This window comes from Rhinolophus hipposideros (assembly GCF_964194185.1).
Source record: "Rhinolophus hipposideros genome assembly, chromosome: 22".
NCBI lineage: Eukaryota > Metazoa > Chordata > Mammalia > Chiroptera > Rhinolophidae > Rhinolophus > Rhinolophus hipposideros.
The window spans coordinates 20,636,552-20,659,957 of NC_138068.1; the positions used below are offsets into that span (position 1 = coordinate 20,636,552).

The 23,406-nt window shown below is 34.2% G+C and overlaps 1 protein-coding gene across 1 annotated transcript in view; it reads right to left on the reverse strand.

Annotated features, from left to right (window-relative positions):
• The window catches only part of ITCH (itchy E3 ubiquitin protein ligase), a 103,867-nt gene that overhangs the window by 42,466 nt on the left and 37,995 nt on the right, over positions 1–23,406 (reverse strand). The window contains exons 4-7 of the mRNA XM_081034538.1: positions 20,613–20,754; positions 16,674–16,798; positions 15,584–15,721; positions 8,360–8,405 (exon numbers count right to left, since the gene is read on the reverse strand). Of these exons, the coding sequence (XP_080890664.1) occupies positions 8,360–8,405; positions 15,584–15,721; positions 16,674–16,798; positions 20,613–20,754 (451 nt within the window). The remainder of the gene's footprint in view (positions 1–8,359; positions 8,406–15,583; positions 15,722–16,673; positions 16,799–20,612; positions 20,755–23,406) is intronic.

A 23,406-nucleotide genomic window follows, 5' to 3' on the forward strand; every position in this document is an offset into this window, starting at 1 on the left:
AGCCAAAAAAACCAGCAGGAAGACCAAAACTTAGTTTTAGGAGTTTGAGAAAAGCTTTCTAATTTCTGGCCAGCCTTATCAAATACACAAAAAGCCCTTGGGTAGAGTCTTCTACATATGCCCCTCAGATCTCATCCAGAAATAGTGAGGAGTTGCTGGTTCAGATTTCAAGTAAGACTACGAAGGCCACGTATAAGCAGGAACAGAGTCAAATTTTCAAAATTCCAAATGCCTTAGAAAGGGCATTATTTTATCACTAGCACAGACAGATAACTTCATTATTTTCTTGATTTCCATTGGCTTTCCAGTTTTGAGCAGGGTTGACTGTTCCACGGCAGAAGAAAGAAGTACTCTTAGATTCCATGGACAGGGTGCTCTTCCCGCTATGCCAGCAAATGGTGTATAAAATGTTCAGTTAGTGATCTACAATAGAGGTGCCCAAAGACTTTTTTAAAAAAAACAGCTACCATTTCTTCAAAGCAGTAACATCAATTGGAGGGAAAGAAAGAGGGGAGTGGACACTAATAGGAAATGTCATTTTGAAAGTTATTACTACTGTCCACTGTTATAGTTGATTCCTTTCCTCAGGGGGCATCTAGTTATGGATTAGAAAGCAGAGCTTGAGTTAGCCAGTTTGCAGATACCTCAGCTAAGGCTCTGTTATCTACTACCTGGTAAGCAGCAAACTACTACACAGTATCCATTCTCCTGGACCTTCAGAACAAGCCTGAACAAAATAAAATCTAACTGATTCAAGAAATCAAAATAGAGAGGCAGCTCCATGTATTAAATCATTTCAAACTATATTCCTCAGAAGGGCCTTCCTTATTTATTAAAGTATGGCCTTTCGACCAGAAGCCAAGGGCAACAACACATAGGAGCTTGTTAGAAATGCATAATCTTGGACTTCTTGCCGGACCTACTGTATCAGAAGTAGCATTTTAACAAGATCTCCAGATGATATGTGCAAATAGTTGAGTATGACAAGCACTGCTTTGGAGATTCCTCAAATGCTTATTCCTCAAATGCTTATTTTGAATAAAGGGAACGGCTTGGTAATTAACAGTTAGCACCTACTGTGTTTCCCCGAAAATAAGACCAAACCGGAAAATAAGCCCTAGCATGATTTTTCAGGAGGACATCCCCTGAACATAAGCACTAATGCATCTTTTGGAGCAAACCTTAATATACGACCTGATCTTATTTTCGGGGAAACACGGTAGTTAATGTTAGCTGCCTGTGAGGCCAAGCCACCCCAGAATGTAAACTCAACGCAGGAAGAGTCAGCTTTGATGCTGCTTCCCTTTCCCGAGGTGCTGAGGTTCCAAACCCATTTTGAGTCATGTACTCCCTACCCCACTTTAAGACTCTGAATATTGCCTCTCTATATTGTTTTAAGAGGTTACTAATTAGTTTTTAAAGAAACTAATTAGTTTCTTTCTGATACTTTTTAAAATTAGATAGATAACTGGTAGAATAGATCAAAAGTAGAAAATTGAGGTTTCTAGCTCTGACTCTGCTATTGACAAGTTATGTGACCAAAGGAAAGTTATTTAATCTCTCTATACCTCAAAAATTCATTACCTGGAGTAAATGATTTTTAAAAACCTTTTCAACTAGAAAATTCATACTAAATTGCACATCAGTGCTAGTCAAGTTTTAGGAACATGTGAGGGAGGAGGCACATTCAGGCATGAGGTAAATCTGCTATGAAAAGGGGCGGCAGAAACTGGATTCCAAAAATGTTCTGTTTTTGAGAATTAAAATTGTAATGATTTTAATATCTATGCTGTTCACCCTTCTAATATCTTGACCTCAAGTTTATCAACATTGTTATGTGACAACCTGTATAGTATGACTCCTTAAATTTCCTTAATTCTTAGAATTGCTCCTCTTTCTAGATCTTAAACTCTGAAATCCCTCTACCTATAATCTTCTATTCCTTCTTCCTCCTATTGTATCTTTTATTCAGTTTCATGATGACCTTTAACTTCCCTCTATCTTCACATTCCATCAGCTCCCTAAAAGCCTCACTTGGGCTCCATCATAGGCTACTTTCCCTAGTACCTTTAATTCTTTCACAATTGCCCAATACTCCCCTTTCCCCCAAGCAATCTTTTCACTACAATTAATCCATTTATTTTTTCCACTGCTGTTCTCTGGGGCCAACAAGTAATACTGGAGAATGTTCCACTTGAGAACTCAGGTTTATTTTACTAGAATAAATAAACTAGGTAAAGTACCAAATTAAAGGGGCAGACTGTTCTATAAAAGATCCTAATAAAATTTCCACTGTGCCCACCCAGTAAGGAAAAGTCCCGAGGTTTTCATTTCCAATGACTCACAAGATTAAAGTCTTTTTATTCCCCTGTTAGTGTATGTGCTGCCTAAGTGAGCATTTTTTTCCTGTTAAAAAGAAATCACAGCTCAAGTCTGTGATTTCTGTGTCCTGAATTAGAAAAGACATATGACTATGACAACATACACCACAGGTGGGACTGGTGTACTGGTGTTACAATTAAAACAATAATAAAATAATTAACAGTAGTTTAGTAGCACAAATAACTTTTACTAGGTCCTGTACAATTATACAGGCCCGAGCGAAAGATAGAAAAACACTAAAATCGTAATTGTTGCTTCTTTACTCTGTATCTTTTTATTCTGGTAGACTTCAGTTGCCTAAAGCTTGATCATTTCAAAGAAGCTCGCAGCATGGGCTACAGTTGACATTATTCAACAACTTCAGCTGGGCTTGGAAACTGAACAACTTTCATACTGCTTGGAAATCATTTTCCCTTTCCTTCCTTCCTCCCTCTCTTCCTCCCTCCCTCTCTCCCTTCCCTTTCTTTCCTTCTTTTGGAAATCATTTTCCACATCTCTAATCTACTCCTGGCCATATGCTCAGTGCCCATTGAAAACCTTTTCAATCTATCCAAACACCTAATTCCAATCTGTAGGTGACCCCGACTAGGCTTCTTCCCTAAAATGATTATCTGCTATCTTTCAACTTTCTTCCTTACCTTAAAATTTCTCTGTGCCACTAATCATCTTTATCTGTTTGTTGCCTATCTCAGGCGTGGGGGTGAGGGGGAATCCTCCCTCTTCACTTCTTCAAGGCTAATATGTCCATGTGTCCTTGATTTCAGCCTGTATCCTCTAGGAATTTCCACCATATTTAACACCTAGTTTGTATCTTTCATAATCTTCCTTCTTCTAGATCTTTCCTCTAACTTTACAAATATAATTAAACCCTGTAACTTAAAATGAAACTTCCTCAATCCAACTCCTCAAGCTGTTCTCTCATTCTCCTTTCTTTCATTATAATTTTTTGTATTTATGCAATTAATGTATTTAGCACATTTTAATTTTTCAGAGGTTTTCAAAGTGAAAAGTTAGTTTAAATTATAAAATAAAAATTACCTTCAATCCTACATTCTGGACATTATTCCCATTAAGATATGGGAGTATCTCTTGCCAGTACTTTTTCATTGGCTATGACTGTTATCATACAATGTATGTTAGCACACAATGTCTCATATCCTGGATGAGTTTTCGTTTCTTTGTTTTGTTACTCATTATATACCCCAAATTATTAAAAAACATTTCTAATGACTACAGAATACTCTATCATATTGACATACCATAATTCAATCATTTTATTTTTGTTGTTTGAATTATTTTTATTTCCTTCAGATAGACTACCAAAATAGAATAGCTGGGTCAAAGTATGCAAATATCATAAAGACTAAACTATTGATTGCTCAATTAAAAAATGTATTTTTAAAGGTAATAATTGATCTGTTCTGCCATCAGCTAGAAAGGAAAATGCTCATTTAACTATAAAGTATTTAAGCATTTTTAAATCGTTGCCAATTTGGCAAATAAAAATGTTAATGTTCAACAAGATTTCAATTACAGGCCATTTGAGTTTGAGTTTTTTTCTTCCATGAACTGTACATGTCTTTGTACATTTTTATATTATGAGAATAGTTTTCCTTATTATTTGTAATAAGGAATATTACAAACAAGGAATTTGTAATAGAGGATATTATAATCTGATACTAATTTATCATCTTTCATATTGGTTAAGTATCTGTCATTTGCTTTTAATTCTGTATTTTAAAATATACGAGTTTTATATTTCTACATAATTAAATTTATTCAGAAATAAGTTAACCAGTCATATTTTTTTCTAGAGGTTTCAGTTTCATTTCTTTGAAACCAATTTTAAAATCAACCAGGAATCTACTCTGATCTTGGGATGAGGTGAAGCTCTAACCTGATTTTTCTCTTTCCACACAGCCAGTTTTCTCTGGCTTGATTAGTCTAACACTCTCCAGCAGTCACTCTCTCCAGCAGTATGTGAGTGTTAAACAGCCTGTCTATTTAAGAGAAAACAGTTTTCTCTTAACTTCTGTGACAATGCTTTTCTAATCTTGTACTCCCACCTCTAGCCCTTCCTTCTTTGGTTTGTCCCCTTTCTCCCATTCACTAAATATAGGTCCGTAAGGTAATATTCTTGTCTTCCTTTTTCTTCTCCATGGATTTTCCCATGGTGTTAAATTCCATGATTTCAAAGATCTCTTAAAATGATTCGCAAATCAGAATCTCTAATTTTTGTCTTGTTCCCAGCCTCTGGTACCAAATTATTAACTAAATGCAGGAGATACTGGTTCTGTGGGTAACACTGCTATCCTCCCAGGCAGTTTGACTTTTCTTCTCTCCTGTGCCTCTTGACAATATCTAAGACCCATTGATTTCACTTCCACATACTTCCCCTACTCTTCTACCACCACTGCTCTAGTTCTAACCCTTATTAGCTCTCAGTGGATTACTGTTAACAACTTCCCACCTAGGACTTCCCAGGTTTACTTACCACCACATGATCCAAACTATATACTATCAAATAAAATAATTTTTCCTATGGACTTTTGATCATACTAATGCCCTGTTCAAATATTTTGAGACATTGCTCTTCATAGAAAAAGGTTTTATAAGCCCATGCATTTGCAAACCAAAATCTCCATCTAACCACAACCTCTGTAATACTAAAAATAACTTTTAAAAAAAGCATGCCACTTTAAGCATCAGTAAGGCATGAAATTATGAACTCAGGCTCTGAAGATAAGATAGTCTGAGATTCACCTGTGCTACTTACAATATTAACTCAGGGAAGTTTTCTAAGCTGTAGAAACTGATACCTACCTACCTCATAGAAATGTCTATGGCTTCTAGGTCTTAGAAACCTGCAAGACACTGTTCTTCAGATTATTTATGACAATCTGATTCTTGATTCTACTATTGATTGATTCTACTCTCAAATTCACCGCCTGCCATTTCCTTCTCCACCTCCATGACTGTTTTTCTTCCTTCTACCTAGAACTCCTTCCTCTCTCCAATTCCCCCAAGACATGCACATCCAAATTATAACTATGCTTTATGATTTTAGGTCAAATGCTATTTCTTCCATGAAGCTTTTACACATTTTATGCAATGATTTACCTTTTTAAAACAATCATGTATTATTTCTAATAAAAATAGAAACAGTTCAAAAAGAAGATTCAAACTAGCTCTTATCTAAAAGAGGATGAGTTAAGATGGAATGACATTTCTAACAAATTCTGCAAGCCTAGATTTAAAAAAAATATTTTGTTATATAACTGAATAGACTTCCCATAACAGTTTGTTGTAAGCTAGGAAATACCTCTTTATCCTGGTCTAGCAGCATCAGCATCACCTGAAAACTTGTAAGAAATGCAAATGTTGGGCCCCACCCTAGATCTAAAGAATCAGGAACTGGAGATGAGATTCAGCAATCTGTGGTTGAGCAAGTCCTCCAGATAATTCTAATGTACTCTGAAGTTTGAGGAATATGCCCATACTGAAACAGCACAGACGGTTTATTTTAGTTCCTTTAATAAGTGGGTGTAAAACTAAAACCTGAAATGGGATTTTGAAAAACAACAAGAAAACCAATACACTATACATAACTGTCAGTGTGAATGCACTACCACCATGAATTACCTTTAAAAAATAATTAACTAATTATGTGCTCTACTGTAGCTTTGTTCCTCTGCTCCACAATCTTATAAACCACTGCTTATCTCACCATACATCTACATCTGAATTATACATAACCTCAGATGTTTATGGACAGGATAAAGAACCCTGGAGAACCAAGATGCTAATATAATAAAGTCATAAGAAATATACAAATCAAAGAGTAACTGTCAGGAAGGTACATCTAACAACAAAATCTTGAACACCAGGCACCAATCATCTTAGTATTTCATAAAAATGACAGAAGACAATACTGAGAAATATAAAACATCCAGACATGCTATGGGGGAAAGTAGACCAACAAGACTACATTCATGATATACATAGAGCTTGGATTAGGACAGAAAGCTAAAACAACCTAGAACTGTTTAGTAAACTACTTAAATGATAGCTGGGGCAGGGAAGAGTGGAAGCCATTGTTCAATAGATATATATTGCACTGCTTTTTAGTCTTATAGTTATGAAGTCTGCAAATAAAAGCAAAGGGGAAAAGCCAGTCATGGCCATGACTGTTGTATAGTAACATTTAAACAGCATTTGACAGACTGCAAAATGCTTTTCAAACCAATCATCTCAGAGATATGTTCTCTGAAATAAAAACTAATACCGGTACAAAGGAATTCACGCTTAACACAAAAGACATGCTCAAAAACTAGTCTGGCAGTCTCCGAAACCTAGAAGACACTGTTCTCAGATTACTTATGACAATAATTCACTTGGGAAAATGTAAAGCATTGATTAAATAAATGGAATGAGGCTAGGGCTCTATCAATGCCTTTGCAAGAAATTTATAGTTGTCTACAGTGGTTTCATAAAAATAAGAAAGATATTTGCAAAAAAGAAAACAACAACAAAAGACTGGCATAACAGAACCTTTCAATGGGCATATAAAATTCTTTAACATTCTCACTTATTAATGCAAAAATAAAAGTTTACTATACAAAAGGAGAGTTAATTGACCAAAGCAAACTGAAATATTAGAACATTTTTATGGGAAAATTTCATGAATACAAGTAATCAATTAACTGTAAAACTAAAAAGAGGCACAAAAGGCATAAGTTGTCTTCCAGTCTACAAAAATATTTATGTAACTTAAAAAAACTTTTTTATTGCCTTTAATCACAGTGAGAAATAAAATAGTTATTTTTCTCTGGCCAAGAAGTTACTACTCCTTAATAATACTCTACCTCTGGTGAGATTAGTATAGGAAATAATTGTCACAGAGTGACTCTGTGAAGGTAGATCTCGATTAGGTAAAAAACAACAGCTTTATAAACTTTGATTTTCCTAAAGATCTTAATGAATTCTCTTTTTAAAACATTTTAATATGAAATTGTTCATACATCACAAAGTAGATAGACTAGGACAACAAACTCCCATGTACCTATCAACTCACCTTGAACACCTTCATTTTGTTCTACTTGCTCCACCTATTCTCCCCTATAGTATCTGACACTGTAATATCCCATCTTTTTGGATATTTTCCTTTATGTTCTATGGCACTGCATTTCTGGTTTTTCTTCTCTTCCTCTGACAATTCCTTCTGTGGTTCATCTTCTTCCTATCCACTACCCACCCAGTCTAGGGAAAAAAGGAATCCAATAGAATTTTATAACTCTATTTCAGACATGTCACTTACTGCTTTAAGACTAGGATAGTCTCCTTTCCTAATTATCATCTCCCATTGCCAGTTTCCAGGAAAACCAATAAACACTTAAAGTCTGTTAAGTGAGTTACCACCACCCAAGGCATTCAACACTTTCAGGCGCTAGACTCAAAGCAGATAGGGCACATGAAAGTGCTGAATCTAAGCTAAAAGCAAACAATTGGTACAAATCTCTGCCCCTTCTAATGAAGGCCCAGAAGATACCACAGGTAGTGGTGACCTTCACATATACCCAAAGCTTCTATCTTAGGACAGCCCAGTGTAGGCCTTGGGATTCTGAATTTCCTGTCTTTGAAAAAATGCCAATAATTCATTATCTACAACCAGAAGGAAGTATTATCAATTGGGTAATCCTGGCCTACTCCAGAAAAGTCAGATAAGCTAAGAGTCTTGAATCTTTCATACATATTTCCTTCCTTACCTTGAGCAATGCATTTTTTTTTAATTAATTTTATTGGGGTGACAATTGTTAGTAAATTTACATAGATTTCAGGTGTACAGAGCAATGCATTTTTGACACTCATTTATCCTTATATCAATATGAACTTGAAATTTTACCTAAAATAAATCTTTATTCATTCTCCCTTGTCTCTTTCTGCATTCTTAGTAAACAATAAGTAAGTGAACTGTTACCTTGTTTCATCCTTGGGTCTGGCGCCATCATCATTCTGTGAAGTACCTTTAACATCAATAAAATTTAGACAGAAAATGAGTTTCAAAGTGGTTGTCACCTTTTCCCTTTAGACAGAAAATGAGTTTCAAAGTGGTTGTCACCTTTTCCCTAAACATGCCATGTAAGCAAAGCCTTTTACTGAATCTTTCGAGTAAAGAACATACTAGAACGAATTCCAACGTGACATTTAAAAGGAAAATGTGATAATGTTCATACAATTGAAATAAGAAAATTTTACCAAAATTTTGTGCAAATGTTCATCATTTGTGTAAGAAATATTAATTAGTCAAGGTATATTACTTCTGGGCTATTTCTGCCTTTCTTGAAATATATGTTTGCTTGATTCTAATACAAACCTAGTATTTTAGCCATCGTTTATATTACAAAAACCTCACCAAAAAAGTACTAATCAAAAGCAGGACGAAGAATAAAATTGATTCTGAAAACAGAAAAACCAATAACATCTCTCTTATGCAAGGGCCTGGAAAACAGCTTCAAGAATAAGAAGCACAAGTGCGTCTCAAAGTGGCCAAAATGAAAGCCACAACATTCACACTTTCTTCAAATTTTATTCATGGGAAATATCCCCAGGGAATAATATCCCCATGGGAATAATCCCCAGTTAAAGAACTACTTATTGACTATTCCCTTATGCATAGTCAAATCTTTAAATAGTGAAATCGTCACTCTATTACCCCAAAGCTTAATTAGTACCTTAATTCATTAAAAAGATGCTGAGTCACCACTATATCATACACAGCAAGGTTGGCAAGCATCTCATCTAGTCTAGAAATATTACCTTTTTAAAAAATGGTAGAGGTGAACAGATAAAATGTGGTGTATCTATGCAATGGAAAAATATTCAGTAATAAAAAGGAACAAACTGTTGAAACATGCTGCGAGGGGGACCCGAAGAACATGCTAAGTGAAAGAAGTCTGACACAAAAGACTACATATTGTATGATTCCATGTATATGAGTTGTCCAGAAAAGACAAATTTTTAGAGACAGAAAATAGATTAGTGGTTGCCTGGGGCTGGAGGTGAGAATAGGATTTCCTATAAATGGGCAAGAGAGATCTTACTGGGGAGGTAAAATTGTTCTAAACACAATTTACAGTAATAATTGTATCACTCAGTTAAATTACTAAATATCATTAAACTGTATACTTAAAATGGGTGAGTTATGAAATATATATCCCAATAAAGCTGTTAAAAATGGTTTTAAATCCCCAATAAATAAATTTTAAAAAATGGTTTTAAAGATAATACAATGAAACATATTTTGGCTGAAAGGGGTATGAATTTATAAGAATTATTTTTATATGGAATATAGTCCCCCTAAAATAGCTGATAAATAAATGCAATCAGAAAAACCAAACCAAAATATCCAGCATAAGTTACTAAAATAGGTCAATTTGTATCCTACTTTTCTCAAAAATTAAGAAAACCATGTGGTATAATCCATTTAGATGTACCAATAACTAGTACTTCTAAACTTTCTGACTACGGTGAAGCATAACATTTAATCACGTGGACTGAGGCCAGACTGCCTGGTCTGTATCCTAGCTTCATCATGTACTAACTTTGTGACCTTAGAAAAGTACACTCGACTTTCCTGTGCCTTTCAATTCATATATAAAATAGGGACAATAATGACACCTACTTCATAAAACAGTTGCGAGAAGTAAACAAACATTTAGAACAGTTATATGTGCCCAGCACATATAAACATTCCATGAATATTAGTTATTATATTGTTTCTCACAATTTATATTTCATCAGCAAAGTTTGAATAAGGGCCAGTTTTTAAAAATCTCTTGTTTCACCTGAATATAGAGTAAAGCCATAACTATGAAATTTATGGCCTAAGTTATTTAGATCTAGTCTTGTGCTTTCAACCAGAGAATAATTTAAATACACATACAAAATATCCAACACTTTTACAATGAATGTCTAAGAAAAGAACAATGGCTGTACTTAAAGTTTGTATTTCACAGATATTAATACATTCCCAATCAAAATTTCTTCAAGAAAAAATGATCAAATTTCCAAATGTACATATTTTATCCACAGAACACTTTGAAAGAAGATCTACAAAGTTCTCTTCTACTCAGTGAGCTACTCAAATGGACCCCTTGCCACAAAATAACTAGCTCTTAGATGAAGCAATTTAACTGTTCCTATTTTCTGGGTGCCTACCTAGCAATCTCTAAAGAAAAACAAGTGAACTGAAACTGGAGCAGTATCAGGGTGCAATAAACAAATATGAAAGAAAGGGTTACCCTGAGGGCTATTGATCACCAGCTCTGTCTGAGATGGATCAGAAAGAACTTGGGTTAGCAGCAAAGTGAAGGGGCTGAATCAGAGATAGTCATATTAGGCTGGGGATCCTGGAAAGGGGTTAGTTTTCCCAGGTAGGTGGCAAGTCCTGGCACTTGCAGAAGCAAAAGAAATTTTTTCTGGAGCAAAGAATCCCCAATTTAGACCTCTAAGATTTCACAGACTAAAATCAAATATAAATTGGCAATCGAAGAGCAGCAAACACATAAGAAAACAAGTCTCAATGAAGGAGAGATATAAAATATTTATATCTCTGAAGATTTCTGATACTAGAATTTTCAAATGGAGAATGTAAAAACACGTATCAAAAGAAAATTAACAAGCATGAAACAAGAAACTATCAAAAATAAGCATCAGCAATTTCACTACTAGATGTGTACCCAAGAGAAATGAAAATGTGCACAAAGAAATTTGTACACAAATGATTATAGCAGCGTAATTTTAAGTCATTAACAGCCTAAGACAAAATGTCCATCAGTGGATGAATCGATCAATTGTGGCATACATTGGAGTATTATTCAGCTACAAAAAGGAAGAAAGTATACTGATAAATGTTTCAACGTGAATAAACCTGAAAAACAGTATGCTAAGTAAAAGAATCCAGACACAAAAGGTCAGATACTGTATGATTCCATTCTTATGACATCCAGAATAAGCAAGTTCACAGAGACAAAAAGCAGCTCAGTGATTAGCAAGGAATGGGTGGGAGGAGGGAATGAGGATTACTTACTTAACGGGCAATGGTTTTTTCTGGGGTGATGAAAAAGTTTTGAAATTAGGAAAGAGAAGTGGTGGACACACATCATTGTGAATACACTAAATGCCACTGAATTATATACTTTAAGGTTAATTGGATGTTATGTAAATTTCACCTCAATTAAAAGAATCAAAAAAAGAAGTCTATTTGAAGAAACAATAAATGCTATAAAGCTGAAAATGCACATATTATATCTCAACAATTCTACTCCCAAATATATATCCTGCATACCCTTCAACCTATATACCAGGAGACATACAAATACATGAATGCAAAAGTGTTTAATATATTATATGATCATAATGGCAGAAAACTGGAAACAACCAAATGTCCTTTGGCATAAAAATAGATAAATTGTGGTATATTCGCCCAACAGATTATTATGCAGAAGTGAAATAAATGAGTTACATATACAATAATATGGATAAATCTTAAAAGGGAACTTTGATATTTTCATAGAGCTCAATAAAAAGTACAAGTAGTACACTGTTTAGGAATATCTGCATATGTAATAAAAATATTTTTTAAGTAAGGAAATGATAAATTCAAATTTCAGAATAGTAATTATCGTTCAGGGGAGAAAATGATAGAGGGAAGAAATTACAGGTGGATATAATAATATTGTTAATGTTATAATTCTTACGCTATGTGGTAGTTCATGGTGGTCAGTTTATTATGCTGGTCCATATATTTATAACGTAAATATGAGAATATATGCTCTATGTTACATATAAGAATATAAATCAAAGTGCTTTGTAAATTACAAAAACAAATGAAGAATACAGTAAAGTATTAGTCAAAACTAGTAACAACCATACTTAATACTTAGATTTGTAAATTTGTAGCACTGGTCAAGTAAAATAAAAACAAAAATGTGGAAGGTGGGGGCCGGCCCGGTGGCTCAGGCAGTTAAGAGCTCCGTGCTCCTAACTCCAAAGGCTGCCAGTTCGATTCCCACATGGGCCAGTGGGCTCTTGACCACAAGGTTGCCGGTTCAACTCGAGTCCCACCAGGGATGGTGGGCTGTGCCCCCTGCAACTAGAAATGGCAACTGGACCTGGAGCTGAGCTACGCCCTCCACAACTAAGACTGGAAGGACAACAATTTGACTTGGGAAAAAAAAAGTCCTGGAAGTACTATGTACCCCAATAAAGTCCTGTTCCTCTTCCCCAATAAAATCTTAAAAAAAAAAAAAAAAAGAAAGAAAAGAAAAAGAAAAAAAAAGTGTGGAAGCGAAGTTTTACTGGCTTTTTGGGGAAAGGGTTAGTCAAAATTCGGAGCATACATTAAAAAATGTTCAAATGTAATCAAATTTTTAAAAATACCGTTACAGCAAAGTTTATCTCTATAAAATAATTTGTTGGTACCCAGACCCAGTTGAGATCTGGTAATTTCAAATAATATTCAGTAAAGCAAAAAATTTAGACTAGTTTCTTAGAATTTATTATACTGATAAGAAACATTACAGATATGTTCACAAATGAAAATGGCTAGTTACCCTAAAATTAAAAGGAACCACAAAAACTAGAATCTAAATGCAAGAAAGAATGAGATAAAATAAAAATGAAATAGAATATACACAATAAGAACCAAAGGTCACATATTCCAAAACCTATCCCCAAATTAATTTTAAGTACACTTCCAGAGTATACACAGTAAAGAATATAGATCTTTACAAAAATATGTTCCTATTTTATAATAATAAATTTAAGAGTAAAATTTCTCTTTAGGAAAACTAATTTCTTTGACAATACTACTTTTTGGTGTTTCTTGCTGGATGTCTTATTTGAGGAGACAGGTGTTAAACTAATATTCCATCACCACCCATCCAAAGAACTAAAAATAGATGAATGGGAAGTTCTTGTAGATATGAACCTTTAATTTGTTGAGTTAATTTATATCTGAGAGCTATAACAATAAGTCTTCCTAACTAGCAAATTAAATAAAGGCTTCTTTCCTACAAAAGCAGTTAACTATGTAGTTAACTAGAGGAAAACATCAGAGCAAATTATGTAGTTACTTTCTACACCAGACAAATAAGAGCATCAAAGAAATGTCAAAACTAAGACTCTTGACTGGATATTAAATTTGAACCCTGAGTGAGGGTGGAGATGGGGGACGTGGAGTGGGATACAAAGTTCTTTAGTTTTTTAAATAATGCTTGAAGTGGGAAGAACAAACAAAATACTGAGTAAATTTTATTTCACTTGAAAAAGGTTTACTTATATAACTGCCATTTTTAGAAAATTTATCCACCAGAAAGAATGAACGAAAAATCTGTAAGCATCAAAAGAGATAATGCTGTCTCATCAGGAAAATGCAAATTTCACAGTGTATCTAAATATATAACAAGCTGTATTATTTGGTGACTTTTCACACCAAAATTCATATGGTGATTTCTTTTTATATATTATTTAAAAATTAACCAAAAAAAATCAATGTCTACAAGATCAGATTTCTTATAAAAACCATCCTACCAATGTGTTCTTCCGAAAAAACTTCTGACTGAATGTACTCGGAGAAAAAAAAAAAAAATCTAAAAATTTGTAGAAATATTAGAATATAAAAGTAACACATAACCCCAAAGCTCTTATCCAACCAAACAATGCCCAGGTGCTGGAAATTCAATTTTAGTTCTAAACTCTAATTTTCATTTTTGGCTTCTAGCTCAAGTTATAGAAATGGAACCAATCAAAGAACCACACAAGTGCAGTCCCCACGACATATGCTTGAGGGCTGAAGTGGGTTTTGTTTGGTTGCTTACAATCATGATGTACTTTAAAGTTCCTAGGTTTTTAAGTATGAAACCAATAGCATACTGGAAAGAAAAGGAAACATCAACAAATATTTGTGTTTCAACTTGATTCTGCATCATACTAGTTGTGTGATATTGGACATGCTATTTAAACTTTCAGAACCTCCACTTTCCTCACATGCAAAATACAGGTAATCCCTTACAAAGTTGTAATGGTTAAATGAGTATACATGTAAAAACACCAACACAGTACCTGGCATGTGGTAATAAGCATTTAAAAAAAAAGGCAGCTATTGTATTTGGCAACTCCAACCCTAAAATGCACTGTGACTTCCTAGTTAAAATCTCTTTACTTCAAGGAATCAGGAGCCAAATCCTGCCAATTACTTTCCTATTTGAGGAAAACTGATGACATAGAAATGTCCACTTCTGTAGGAAATAAACAGTAATGTTGTAAGTTTAAATATGCGGTTTAGATTCTACTTTGAAACATGAAGACTGACTGACATGCTTTGCTTTTGTTAATTATTAAATAATCTGCATTAGTAATAGTTTCATATTTGTAGGGGGAAAATTTAGGAAGCTATAAACACTGAGCTTTAGAGCAGTTTAACAATGTAATTTAACTTGTGTATTATCTTCCAGAACTCCAATTTATAGGAAAATGTAACTGTTACGTTCATTTTAATTGACTGCTATTCAAAGGAACTCTGTATCAACTCTGATTGATCAGTATGACCATTTCAGAAATTTCTCTCCACCCTCAATCTGGAAGACATACCAGGACTATCTTGAAGGTCCTATTAAAAAATAAAAAAGGTCTTGAGTTAAAGAGGAAGTAGGAAGTCTTCCAAAGCAGAAACAGAAGAATAATATCACCTGACAACTGAAAAGTATTACATAATGAAGTTTCTAAGTAAACAAAAATATCTTTGTCAGACTCATCAAGGAAACCTTGTTCTTGTGTTGGGGCCTCTAAAATCTATGTTTCAAGTAAAAATACACTTGGCACGTGAAAAGTGACTGGAAATATCTAAAGAGAATCCACTGAGTAGTAGTTTCATTAAGTGTGCTAGCTATGCAGGCACAACTTGGGTGCCATCAAACTTAATTCAACTTTTATTTGGCTAGCCTCTCAACTTACAGAAAAATGTTTTATTCATAGAAACAATTAACTAAAAAAGGAAAAATGTTTATGATCATCAATGTCACTTTTTAAAAAGGAAATAATTTCTTTAATGTGAAAAAATAGCAGTAATTACATATAGCATAGTACAGTGGCTAAAGTAAGAAGAATCATTAAAGACCCTATACAAAAAATGATTACTTACTTTCTGAACATGTAGTTTCACCATTGGTAACAATTTCAGACTCTAATTGCAGTCCATCAAGACAAACTGACAAGTCGCCTATCGTCTCTGTTGGCTCTTTGTCACCTACAAGCTGTAAAGTCACAACCACTTCCTCAACTGGAAGAGAATAAAATTACAGAACACAACAGTCATTGCTTTAAGTGTTAAAAACCTAGTCAGAAAATAATTTACATATTAGTCACTTTTTTTCTTTAAGTCACCTTAACTGTTAAAAACACTGTCAGAAAAAAATACATTTATGTGTATATAAATTGTATTAATATTTTTCACCCAAGGTTTCAGGCCTCATGACATGAAAACATTTAAAAAATAAAACAAAATTTGCTAATGCTTAATATCCATAATGTAAAATGCTAAATAAATAGCTCAATCATCCTGTTTATTACGTTTATTCCATTCATGTATAAAATGAGCCATGACAACCAAGGTTATTCAGTAATATATGCCTGAGCTATACTGAGTAAAAACATATCACTTGTAAGTCTTAAATGAGAAAAAAAATTCTCGGAAGTATGTTTTAGATAGTCAAGGAGTAGAAAATATCTTTTAAAATCATGATATATCAATCAAAACAAACACGTTTCAAATTTTTATGTATCTGTTATTTATATATATCTACATTTATATATATATACACACACACATATAAATAAAAACACAACCAGCTAAAATGAGGAAATTCTTAAAATAAGCATTTGAAAAGGAAATCTGTCAAAATATTAACTATATTTGACTCTCCGAAGTGAGACTGTTTTTACTTCATCTCTGCCCTATATTTTTCAGTTTTCCATAATTGAGTATGTAGTACTTTAATAAATATCTATTTACTAAGGGACTACATATTTAAAATATTAGATCAAAAATGAATGGCCAAACCAAGATTACTCAAAATGCTATACATAGTTCAAGATTCTTCTCCCCGTTAATATTATAATCAAATAAACGTAAAAACAAATAGTGAACATAGTCATTCTGTATGTTTGGCATATGAATTTCCTGCAGAGAAACAAATAACTGAGCACAATTTTGGTTACTTTTACATACATACGTTTCATATTGTTTGACTTTAATGTTTCATAGATATCTAATGCAGCAGTTCCCAACAAAACATCAGATTTCAGTGTCTGGTGACTCCACACACGAAAATGTAATTTACTCACAGGTGTGACAATACTAAAAGCAGAAAAAGGTGAAAAATATATTATTTCATTAAATATAACAGTGGGATCCTAAATAAATTACAATTAGGTTTTAATATTTAAAATCTTCTCACTGCACCTCTCAATTTTACAACCAATATTGCCTCTATTCCTGTAATCTTACGAAAAACATCTGAATTCTACATGCTTGCATGTTCATTTTTCCTTGTGGTTGAACTTACAGGGGCAACTTAATGCACATATCGTCAAAAAAAAGTGAAACTGCTTATAGCATGCTACAAATTGTTAAAAAACTAGTTTTACTTTAGTACTATAAAAAAGTGCATTTATAAATTAAATATTTATAAATAAATATTTAATTAAATCTTTATTTTATGAGCTTGAGGTTACCTCATTTAATCTTCAAAGCAACCCAATGAGATAGGACTTACCACCTCCATCTTCAGATACAGAAATTGATATTCAGATAGGTTAAGTAAATTGCCCAACATCACAAAGCCAGTCAATGGCAGACCGTAATCTGACCTATCATTAAAATTTATATTAAAAAGTTCTGGTTTTGGAGACAAAGAGGAAAAACTGAGGGTTGTTAGATGGGCGGGGGGGTGGGGATAAGGGGGAAGGTGAGGGGATTAGAAAACAGTCGGTAACCACAAGATGGCCACGGGGTTTCCAACTATAATTTTATATATATACATATATAAAAGTAATTATGGGGATGTTGGGTATAGCATAAAGAATATAATCAATAATATTGTAATAAATATGTATGGTGTCAGAGGGATACTAGATTTGTCGGGGTAAAAGATGGGAGAGGGTCTAGGGGCAGGGTGAAAAAGGTGAAGGGATTAAGAAGTACAAATTGGTAGTTACAAAATAGTATAGTCATGGGGATAAAGGGTATATCATAAGGAACATAGTCAGTAATATTGTAATAACTATATATGGTATCAGATGGGTACTAGATTTATTGGGGTGATCACTTCGTAAGTTATACAAATGTCTAATCACTGTTATACACCTAAAACTAATATACTATTGTATATCAACTGTATTTGAAAAATAAAACAATTATTTAATTTAAAAAAAAAGTTCTGTAGTCAGCTACATAATAATTTGAGAATTATATTAGATATCTCACGTTTCACACTGCTAGAGGCAAAGTGTCCAGGGCAACTGTCAAATATAGATTCACTCATACCATGCTAAAGTCAATCAAGAATGCTGTTAATGATAATTTCCAAAGTAAACTCTGGAAAATTTGAATTTACAATAAACTGTATACAAACTATTTTAGAGTCATCAATTAGAAAAACAGGAACACAATATAATCTACCACGGTCCTGTGGTTCAATGCTATGAAGACAAATTCTTGAAATATTTTCTCTATTCCTCATTCTCTCAAAAATGTGATCAAATTATGGGGGACAAAGAAACACTTTCCTCCTTGGAAGTCCACCTACGCCAATTACCCCATCATCATATTTCCACCATCATTTTAACAGTAATAGGTAGTTTAAACAAACTAAAAAATTTTCACCTTATCACTGCCTCTTTTTGGGGGTTGGGGAAGTACAATGTATTCATTCTCTTCAAAATTCTCAGATGTTACTTTCAGGAGAACATACAGTACATATTAAGAAAACATTTCTCTATTAGTCATCTGGGAAATCATAATGGAGATGGAATAAAAGAGTTGATAAATTTAATTCTGCTTTAATTTGAGAGAGGATAAAGTATATTGTCAAAAATGGTGGTATCTAAATTACCTCAATTCAACTTCAGAGAGAAGTCTGGAAAGCCTGCTATATAACAATGGAAGTTGTATTAAAACTGCAGGCCAATCTGCTGCAAATTAAAAATTCAGGAAAAGAACCTCAGCTATGTGTTCCCCAAACATTTGGGTTCAACAACAGCACCACCACATGGGGCTACAAGGAGAGTTTCTTTATTCTTAACTTTTAAACCACTAAGGAGTTCATGTCGTTATCAGCTGACGAGCCTCAAAGTGCGTATCTAATGAGCACAGATAGTAGCAGCTGGTAGAAAGTACATGAGCATTCAGTCTATTATTCTGAACATCTCTCTAGTCATTGTGGAGCTGTGATGTTTTATAGATTTCATTTGTTTTGTTTTTTTTAATTTTTACTCATATTGTTAAATTTATATTAAATCTCTAATGAGCCACTAATTAAAAACAAAGTTTAAGAAATATTAATATTGAAATAAATACAGATGAGGAGCATTAGAACACTTCCGCAAATAGGCCTCAAGATGATCTTCAGAATTCTCAAATTTCACTCATTTGCTCAAAATCATTAAAGTACATTAATTAAATGCCTTAGAACTTCAAAAATCCATGCTAAAGAACAATATAAATATATTCAATTTGTTTTGTCATTTATTAGGAATAAATACTATCCACACAAGCATGTATCATGAAGAGAAGAGCTGATAGTTTCAAATGCCTCATCTCACCATTTAGAAATACAATTTATTTTTAGTCACTGGTTTATTTCTCTAAGGGAAAAAAATGCAAGAATCCCAAATACTAGGTAATGAAAGCAATTTGTCTGTATTTCATGTGGTGACTAGTTACATTTTGAATTACATTTTAATATACACTTGGTCCCCAAACCAAATATTTTATATTATTTTAAAATCCATTTTGTTGATAAATCATGCTTTTTTTCCATTTTAGTAAAAAATTTAAAATTAATCTATAATTCCCTTCAATCAGTGTCAATAGCAACATTTGGGCCTTTGTTAAGTGTTGAAATTGAGCTATATCCTACTTCTATGAATTCATACTAGAGATAAAAACACCAATATATAGACATGCACATGGATGTATACTGTTAACACTGTCTGACAGCACTTTAGAAACCGACTGATTGATGGGGAATTACTGAAAAATAAATGACAGTCCATCCATATTAGGGAATATAATGTAGCTATACAGGGGAAGTTAGACCTGTATGTACTCAGCCGGAAAGATAACCATGCATGTTAAATATAAAAGCAGAGTTATAGAATAAAACATATAATTTTTTTAAAGAAAAAAATTCCTGTGTAGGCATCATAATTAAAAAGAAAAAGAAAACCACAAAAACCAAATTATTTAAAAAATTAAATAAAAAAAAGTGAACCACTCACAGCCCTCTATTTTAACCCTAAGTTAAGAAAAAGAGCTGCTAAGAATCTTTCTAGGCCCATTACCACGGGCTCTCCCAGCTCTTGTTCAGTGGCAATAGTGATACCATCATCAATTAATCTGGAGAAGGTAAAGAAATGGAGAGAATGGGAAAAACAAACGGGCCAGCCCGGATCAGGTGGTTGGAGCACCGTGCTCCTAACACCAAGGTCGGTGGTTCAATTCCCACACAGGCCAGCGAGCTGCGCCCTCTACAGCCAAGATGGTGCACAATAGCTCTCCCTGGAGCTGGGCTGGAGGTTGGCGTGAGCTGCTGTGGGCTGCTGTGGGGCTGCTGTGTGCTGCCATGAGCGGCTGGCAGCCGGCGAGAGCTGCCGTGAGCGACCAACTGCCTCAGCCCACAAAGCACAAGGCCCATAACACCAGCATGGGCCAGGGAGCTGTGCCCTACACAACTAGACTGAGAAACAAAGGCTTGAACCGGAGGGGGGAGAGGCGGAAGAAAGTGGGGAGGAAAAAAAAAAAATCTAAAGTGAAACAAAAAGTATACTAGACGAAAGAGTGGGGGGGGGGGGAGGTGAGAGCGAGGGAAGAAACAAAACAAGTTTTTTAAAGCTGCATTTCTGCTCATCTACTAAACAAAATATACTGTAGAAAATACTTTCAAACCTACACTGTAAGGGGTTGTTTCCATTTGGGACTGTTCGTATTGTTGCATTTTTCTGTCTTCTTTGACTGTCCATCTACTGTGACTTCTACATAAGGACTTGGTCCAAACCAATTCTTTTTATTTTCTTTAAGTTTTGCTGAAATGACTAAGTAAAAGAAAACGGAAAAATATTTCAATATTTGAGATGTTAGCTCATCCTTCAAATCAACTTAATTTCATAAAGGTTACATAAAACATTACTTTTACACAGAGAAGCACATTTACTCTAAAATATTTACTATTTTATTTACTCATGACCTTTGCATTTCCTTCCATCCTAGTAAATAAGTATAGGACCCCCCACACACCACCCACCCAAATTCCCATTAGTATCATCATTATAACAGCCCTACTGTCAGTATGAATTATCTCAGAATTCTGAGGTCAATAAAAAAGTACACACTGGGTCGGTCAATAAATATACGAATGCCTACCATGTATGAGACACTGCTCTAAACTGTGGGTAGAACAGTTTACAGTTTAGAAGAGTCCGGGCTCTCAAGGAGAGAATATCCTAGTTAGAGAAAAGTCCTTGTGATGAAAAACAGGCTAATGTGGCAGAATATGACTTGGTAGAAAGGAAGGCCTCTGAAGAAGTACTTTTAAGCAACCATCTAAACGACAAGGAGCTAGTCATGTGAAGATTGGAGGTGGGAAGAGGGGAGCATTCCCGACAAAGCTTGGCATATCTGATGAAAAGTTTAGCAACCAGGGAAGAAGAACGAATGGGGTGAGATCACTTTTAATTTGAGTTTTAGTCTATGTATGCTGGAAAGCCACTGGAGGAAGAGAGTTACAAACTAAGATTACTTTTAGCATCTCATATATCTCACATTATCTTAGCAAGAGCTTCCTAACATTGTGCATCTTGAGATACTGATTCTTTAGTCACTTCTTTTGCTATAAAATAGCCTCGTCCAGGTCCCTTGGAAAGTACAAGTAGATTCAAATCTGGCAGGGCACCCCATGATTCCCACATGTGATAACTCACTGCTTCCCTATAAAAGAAGTGATCACAGCCAAGGAAATACTCTACCACCTGGGTATCTACTGCAGCAGAAAGTTCAGAGAATGTCAGTACCATGCTTGAGGCGTCTGTATAGCAGCTACCCACGCTCAATAGAGTCCAAAGTATAGACAGTCTGGGAATCCCAGCAGGCACAGTTCTAGGTGGCAGCCCTGAATCTCTTGACCTCACATAGATCAGATACTGTCTTTTTGTGTGCTTCTGTGCCTTCTGGGTAGCATCCAAGCCAGCTGCAGACTTACTATTCTAATTCTATAAATTAGAGCTTTATCATTCTTTTGAAATACTTGGTGTAATAAAGTTCAATCTGATTTGAAATCAATACATATTAGCAAAAACCCAAAAAAATCTGTCAAAGAAAAAGAAGAGCTGCAAGAGATAATGCTAGAAAAGTAGGCAATAAGGAGTCACTGAGGATTTTAAGTAAAAGAGTACTATTCAACAAACTTCCTGGAACTAAACATGTATCAGGTATTGCTATGGGCACTGAGGACACATGATCAGATTACACCCAAAGATCACTCTATTGGCTGTGGGAAAAATAAGTTGAAAGGCAGACAAAATTAGGGGTTAAAAGGCTGCTAGAGTCATCTAATCAAAATATGAACTACATTTGGACTAGAACAGTGAACATAGATATGGGGAAGAATAACTATTTTCTAAGGACAACCAACACAATTAGATTTCATGAGGAAGTTGAGGAAAAGCAGCAGCAAGGACAACTCCCAAGTTTCTAGCATGAATAACTGAATGGAAGATGGTGTCATTTAATAAGATGGAAAAAAACAAGTTTGAGGAGGGTGGCATGGCAGGAAATCCAGTTTTAAAATGAATGCATAAAATTTAAGATGTTTGTGAGGCATCTCTAAATGAAAACACTAAGTAAGAAGTCATTTTCAGAACAGAAAATATTCAAGTGGGGACCAGACCTATCTCTGATTAGTATGTACCATAAAGCTCTAGTACTTAATTTAATACAGAGCCAAATTTAATCAAGGATTGCCAGAGAAAAATATAAAATCCATGTTTTTAATACATTTCTAGTCTACGAAAAAGGGAAACAGCCTAAATAATTATGGATAAACCCATTTATTTCATGGGCTCTTCTGGTTGTTTGATTAAACCTAGAACAAAAAGCAATTGCAGGCCTGACAGGAAGAAAATTATCTGCCCTCAGCGGCTTTTTAGGGCTCAAACTTTTGAAAGCTATTTTGCCACACAATACCACCCAACCCCACAAAGACATTTTAAGAAACTTTAAATGGGAAAATAAAAGTGGTAAGGGAAACTAACACCAACTGTTATTGTTTACTATGTGTCTGGAACTTAAATATTTGTCATTTCAATACTCGTGACTATTCTGAATAAGTATTATCACCTTAATTTTACACATAAAAAGACAATCTCAACAAAATTTAAAAGTTTGTCCAAGGTTCACTGCAAAACCTAGACAGAAGAAATTATTTAAGTATTCAAATTTCAAAGGTTAGATTGCATAAAACTTTTGCTACAGTCCTAATATTATATAATAGATGGATGTACTACCTTCCTGAAATTTAAATTCCCATGATACATTAAAAGAGTAAAAGAACTATAAATTGTAAACTGAAAGAAAAAAAAAAAGGAACCAGAAAAATGTCAGTATCATTTGGCACCTGGGCTACCACAAAAGACTTCTAACAATAGTCCATTTTATTCTCATTTCTCCAATCCAACCCCTTCCAGTTACTA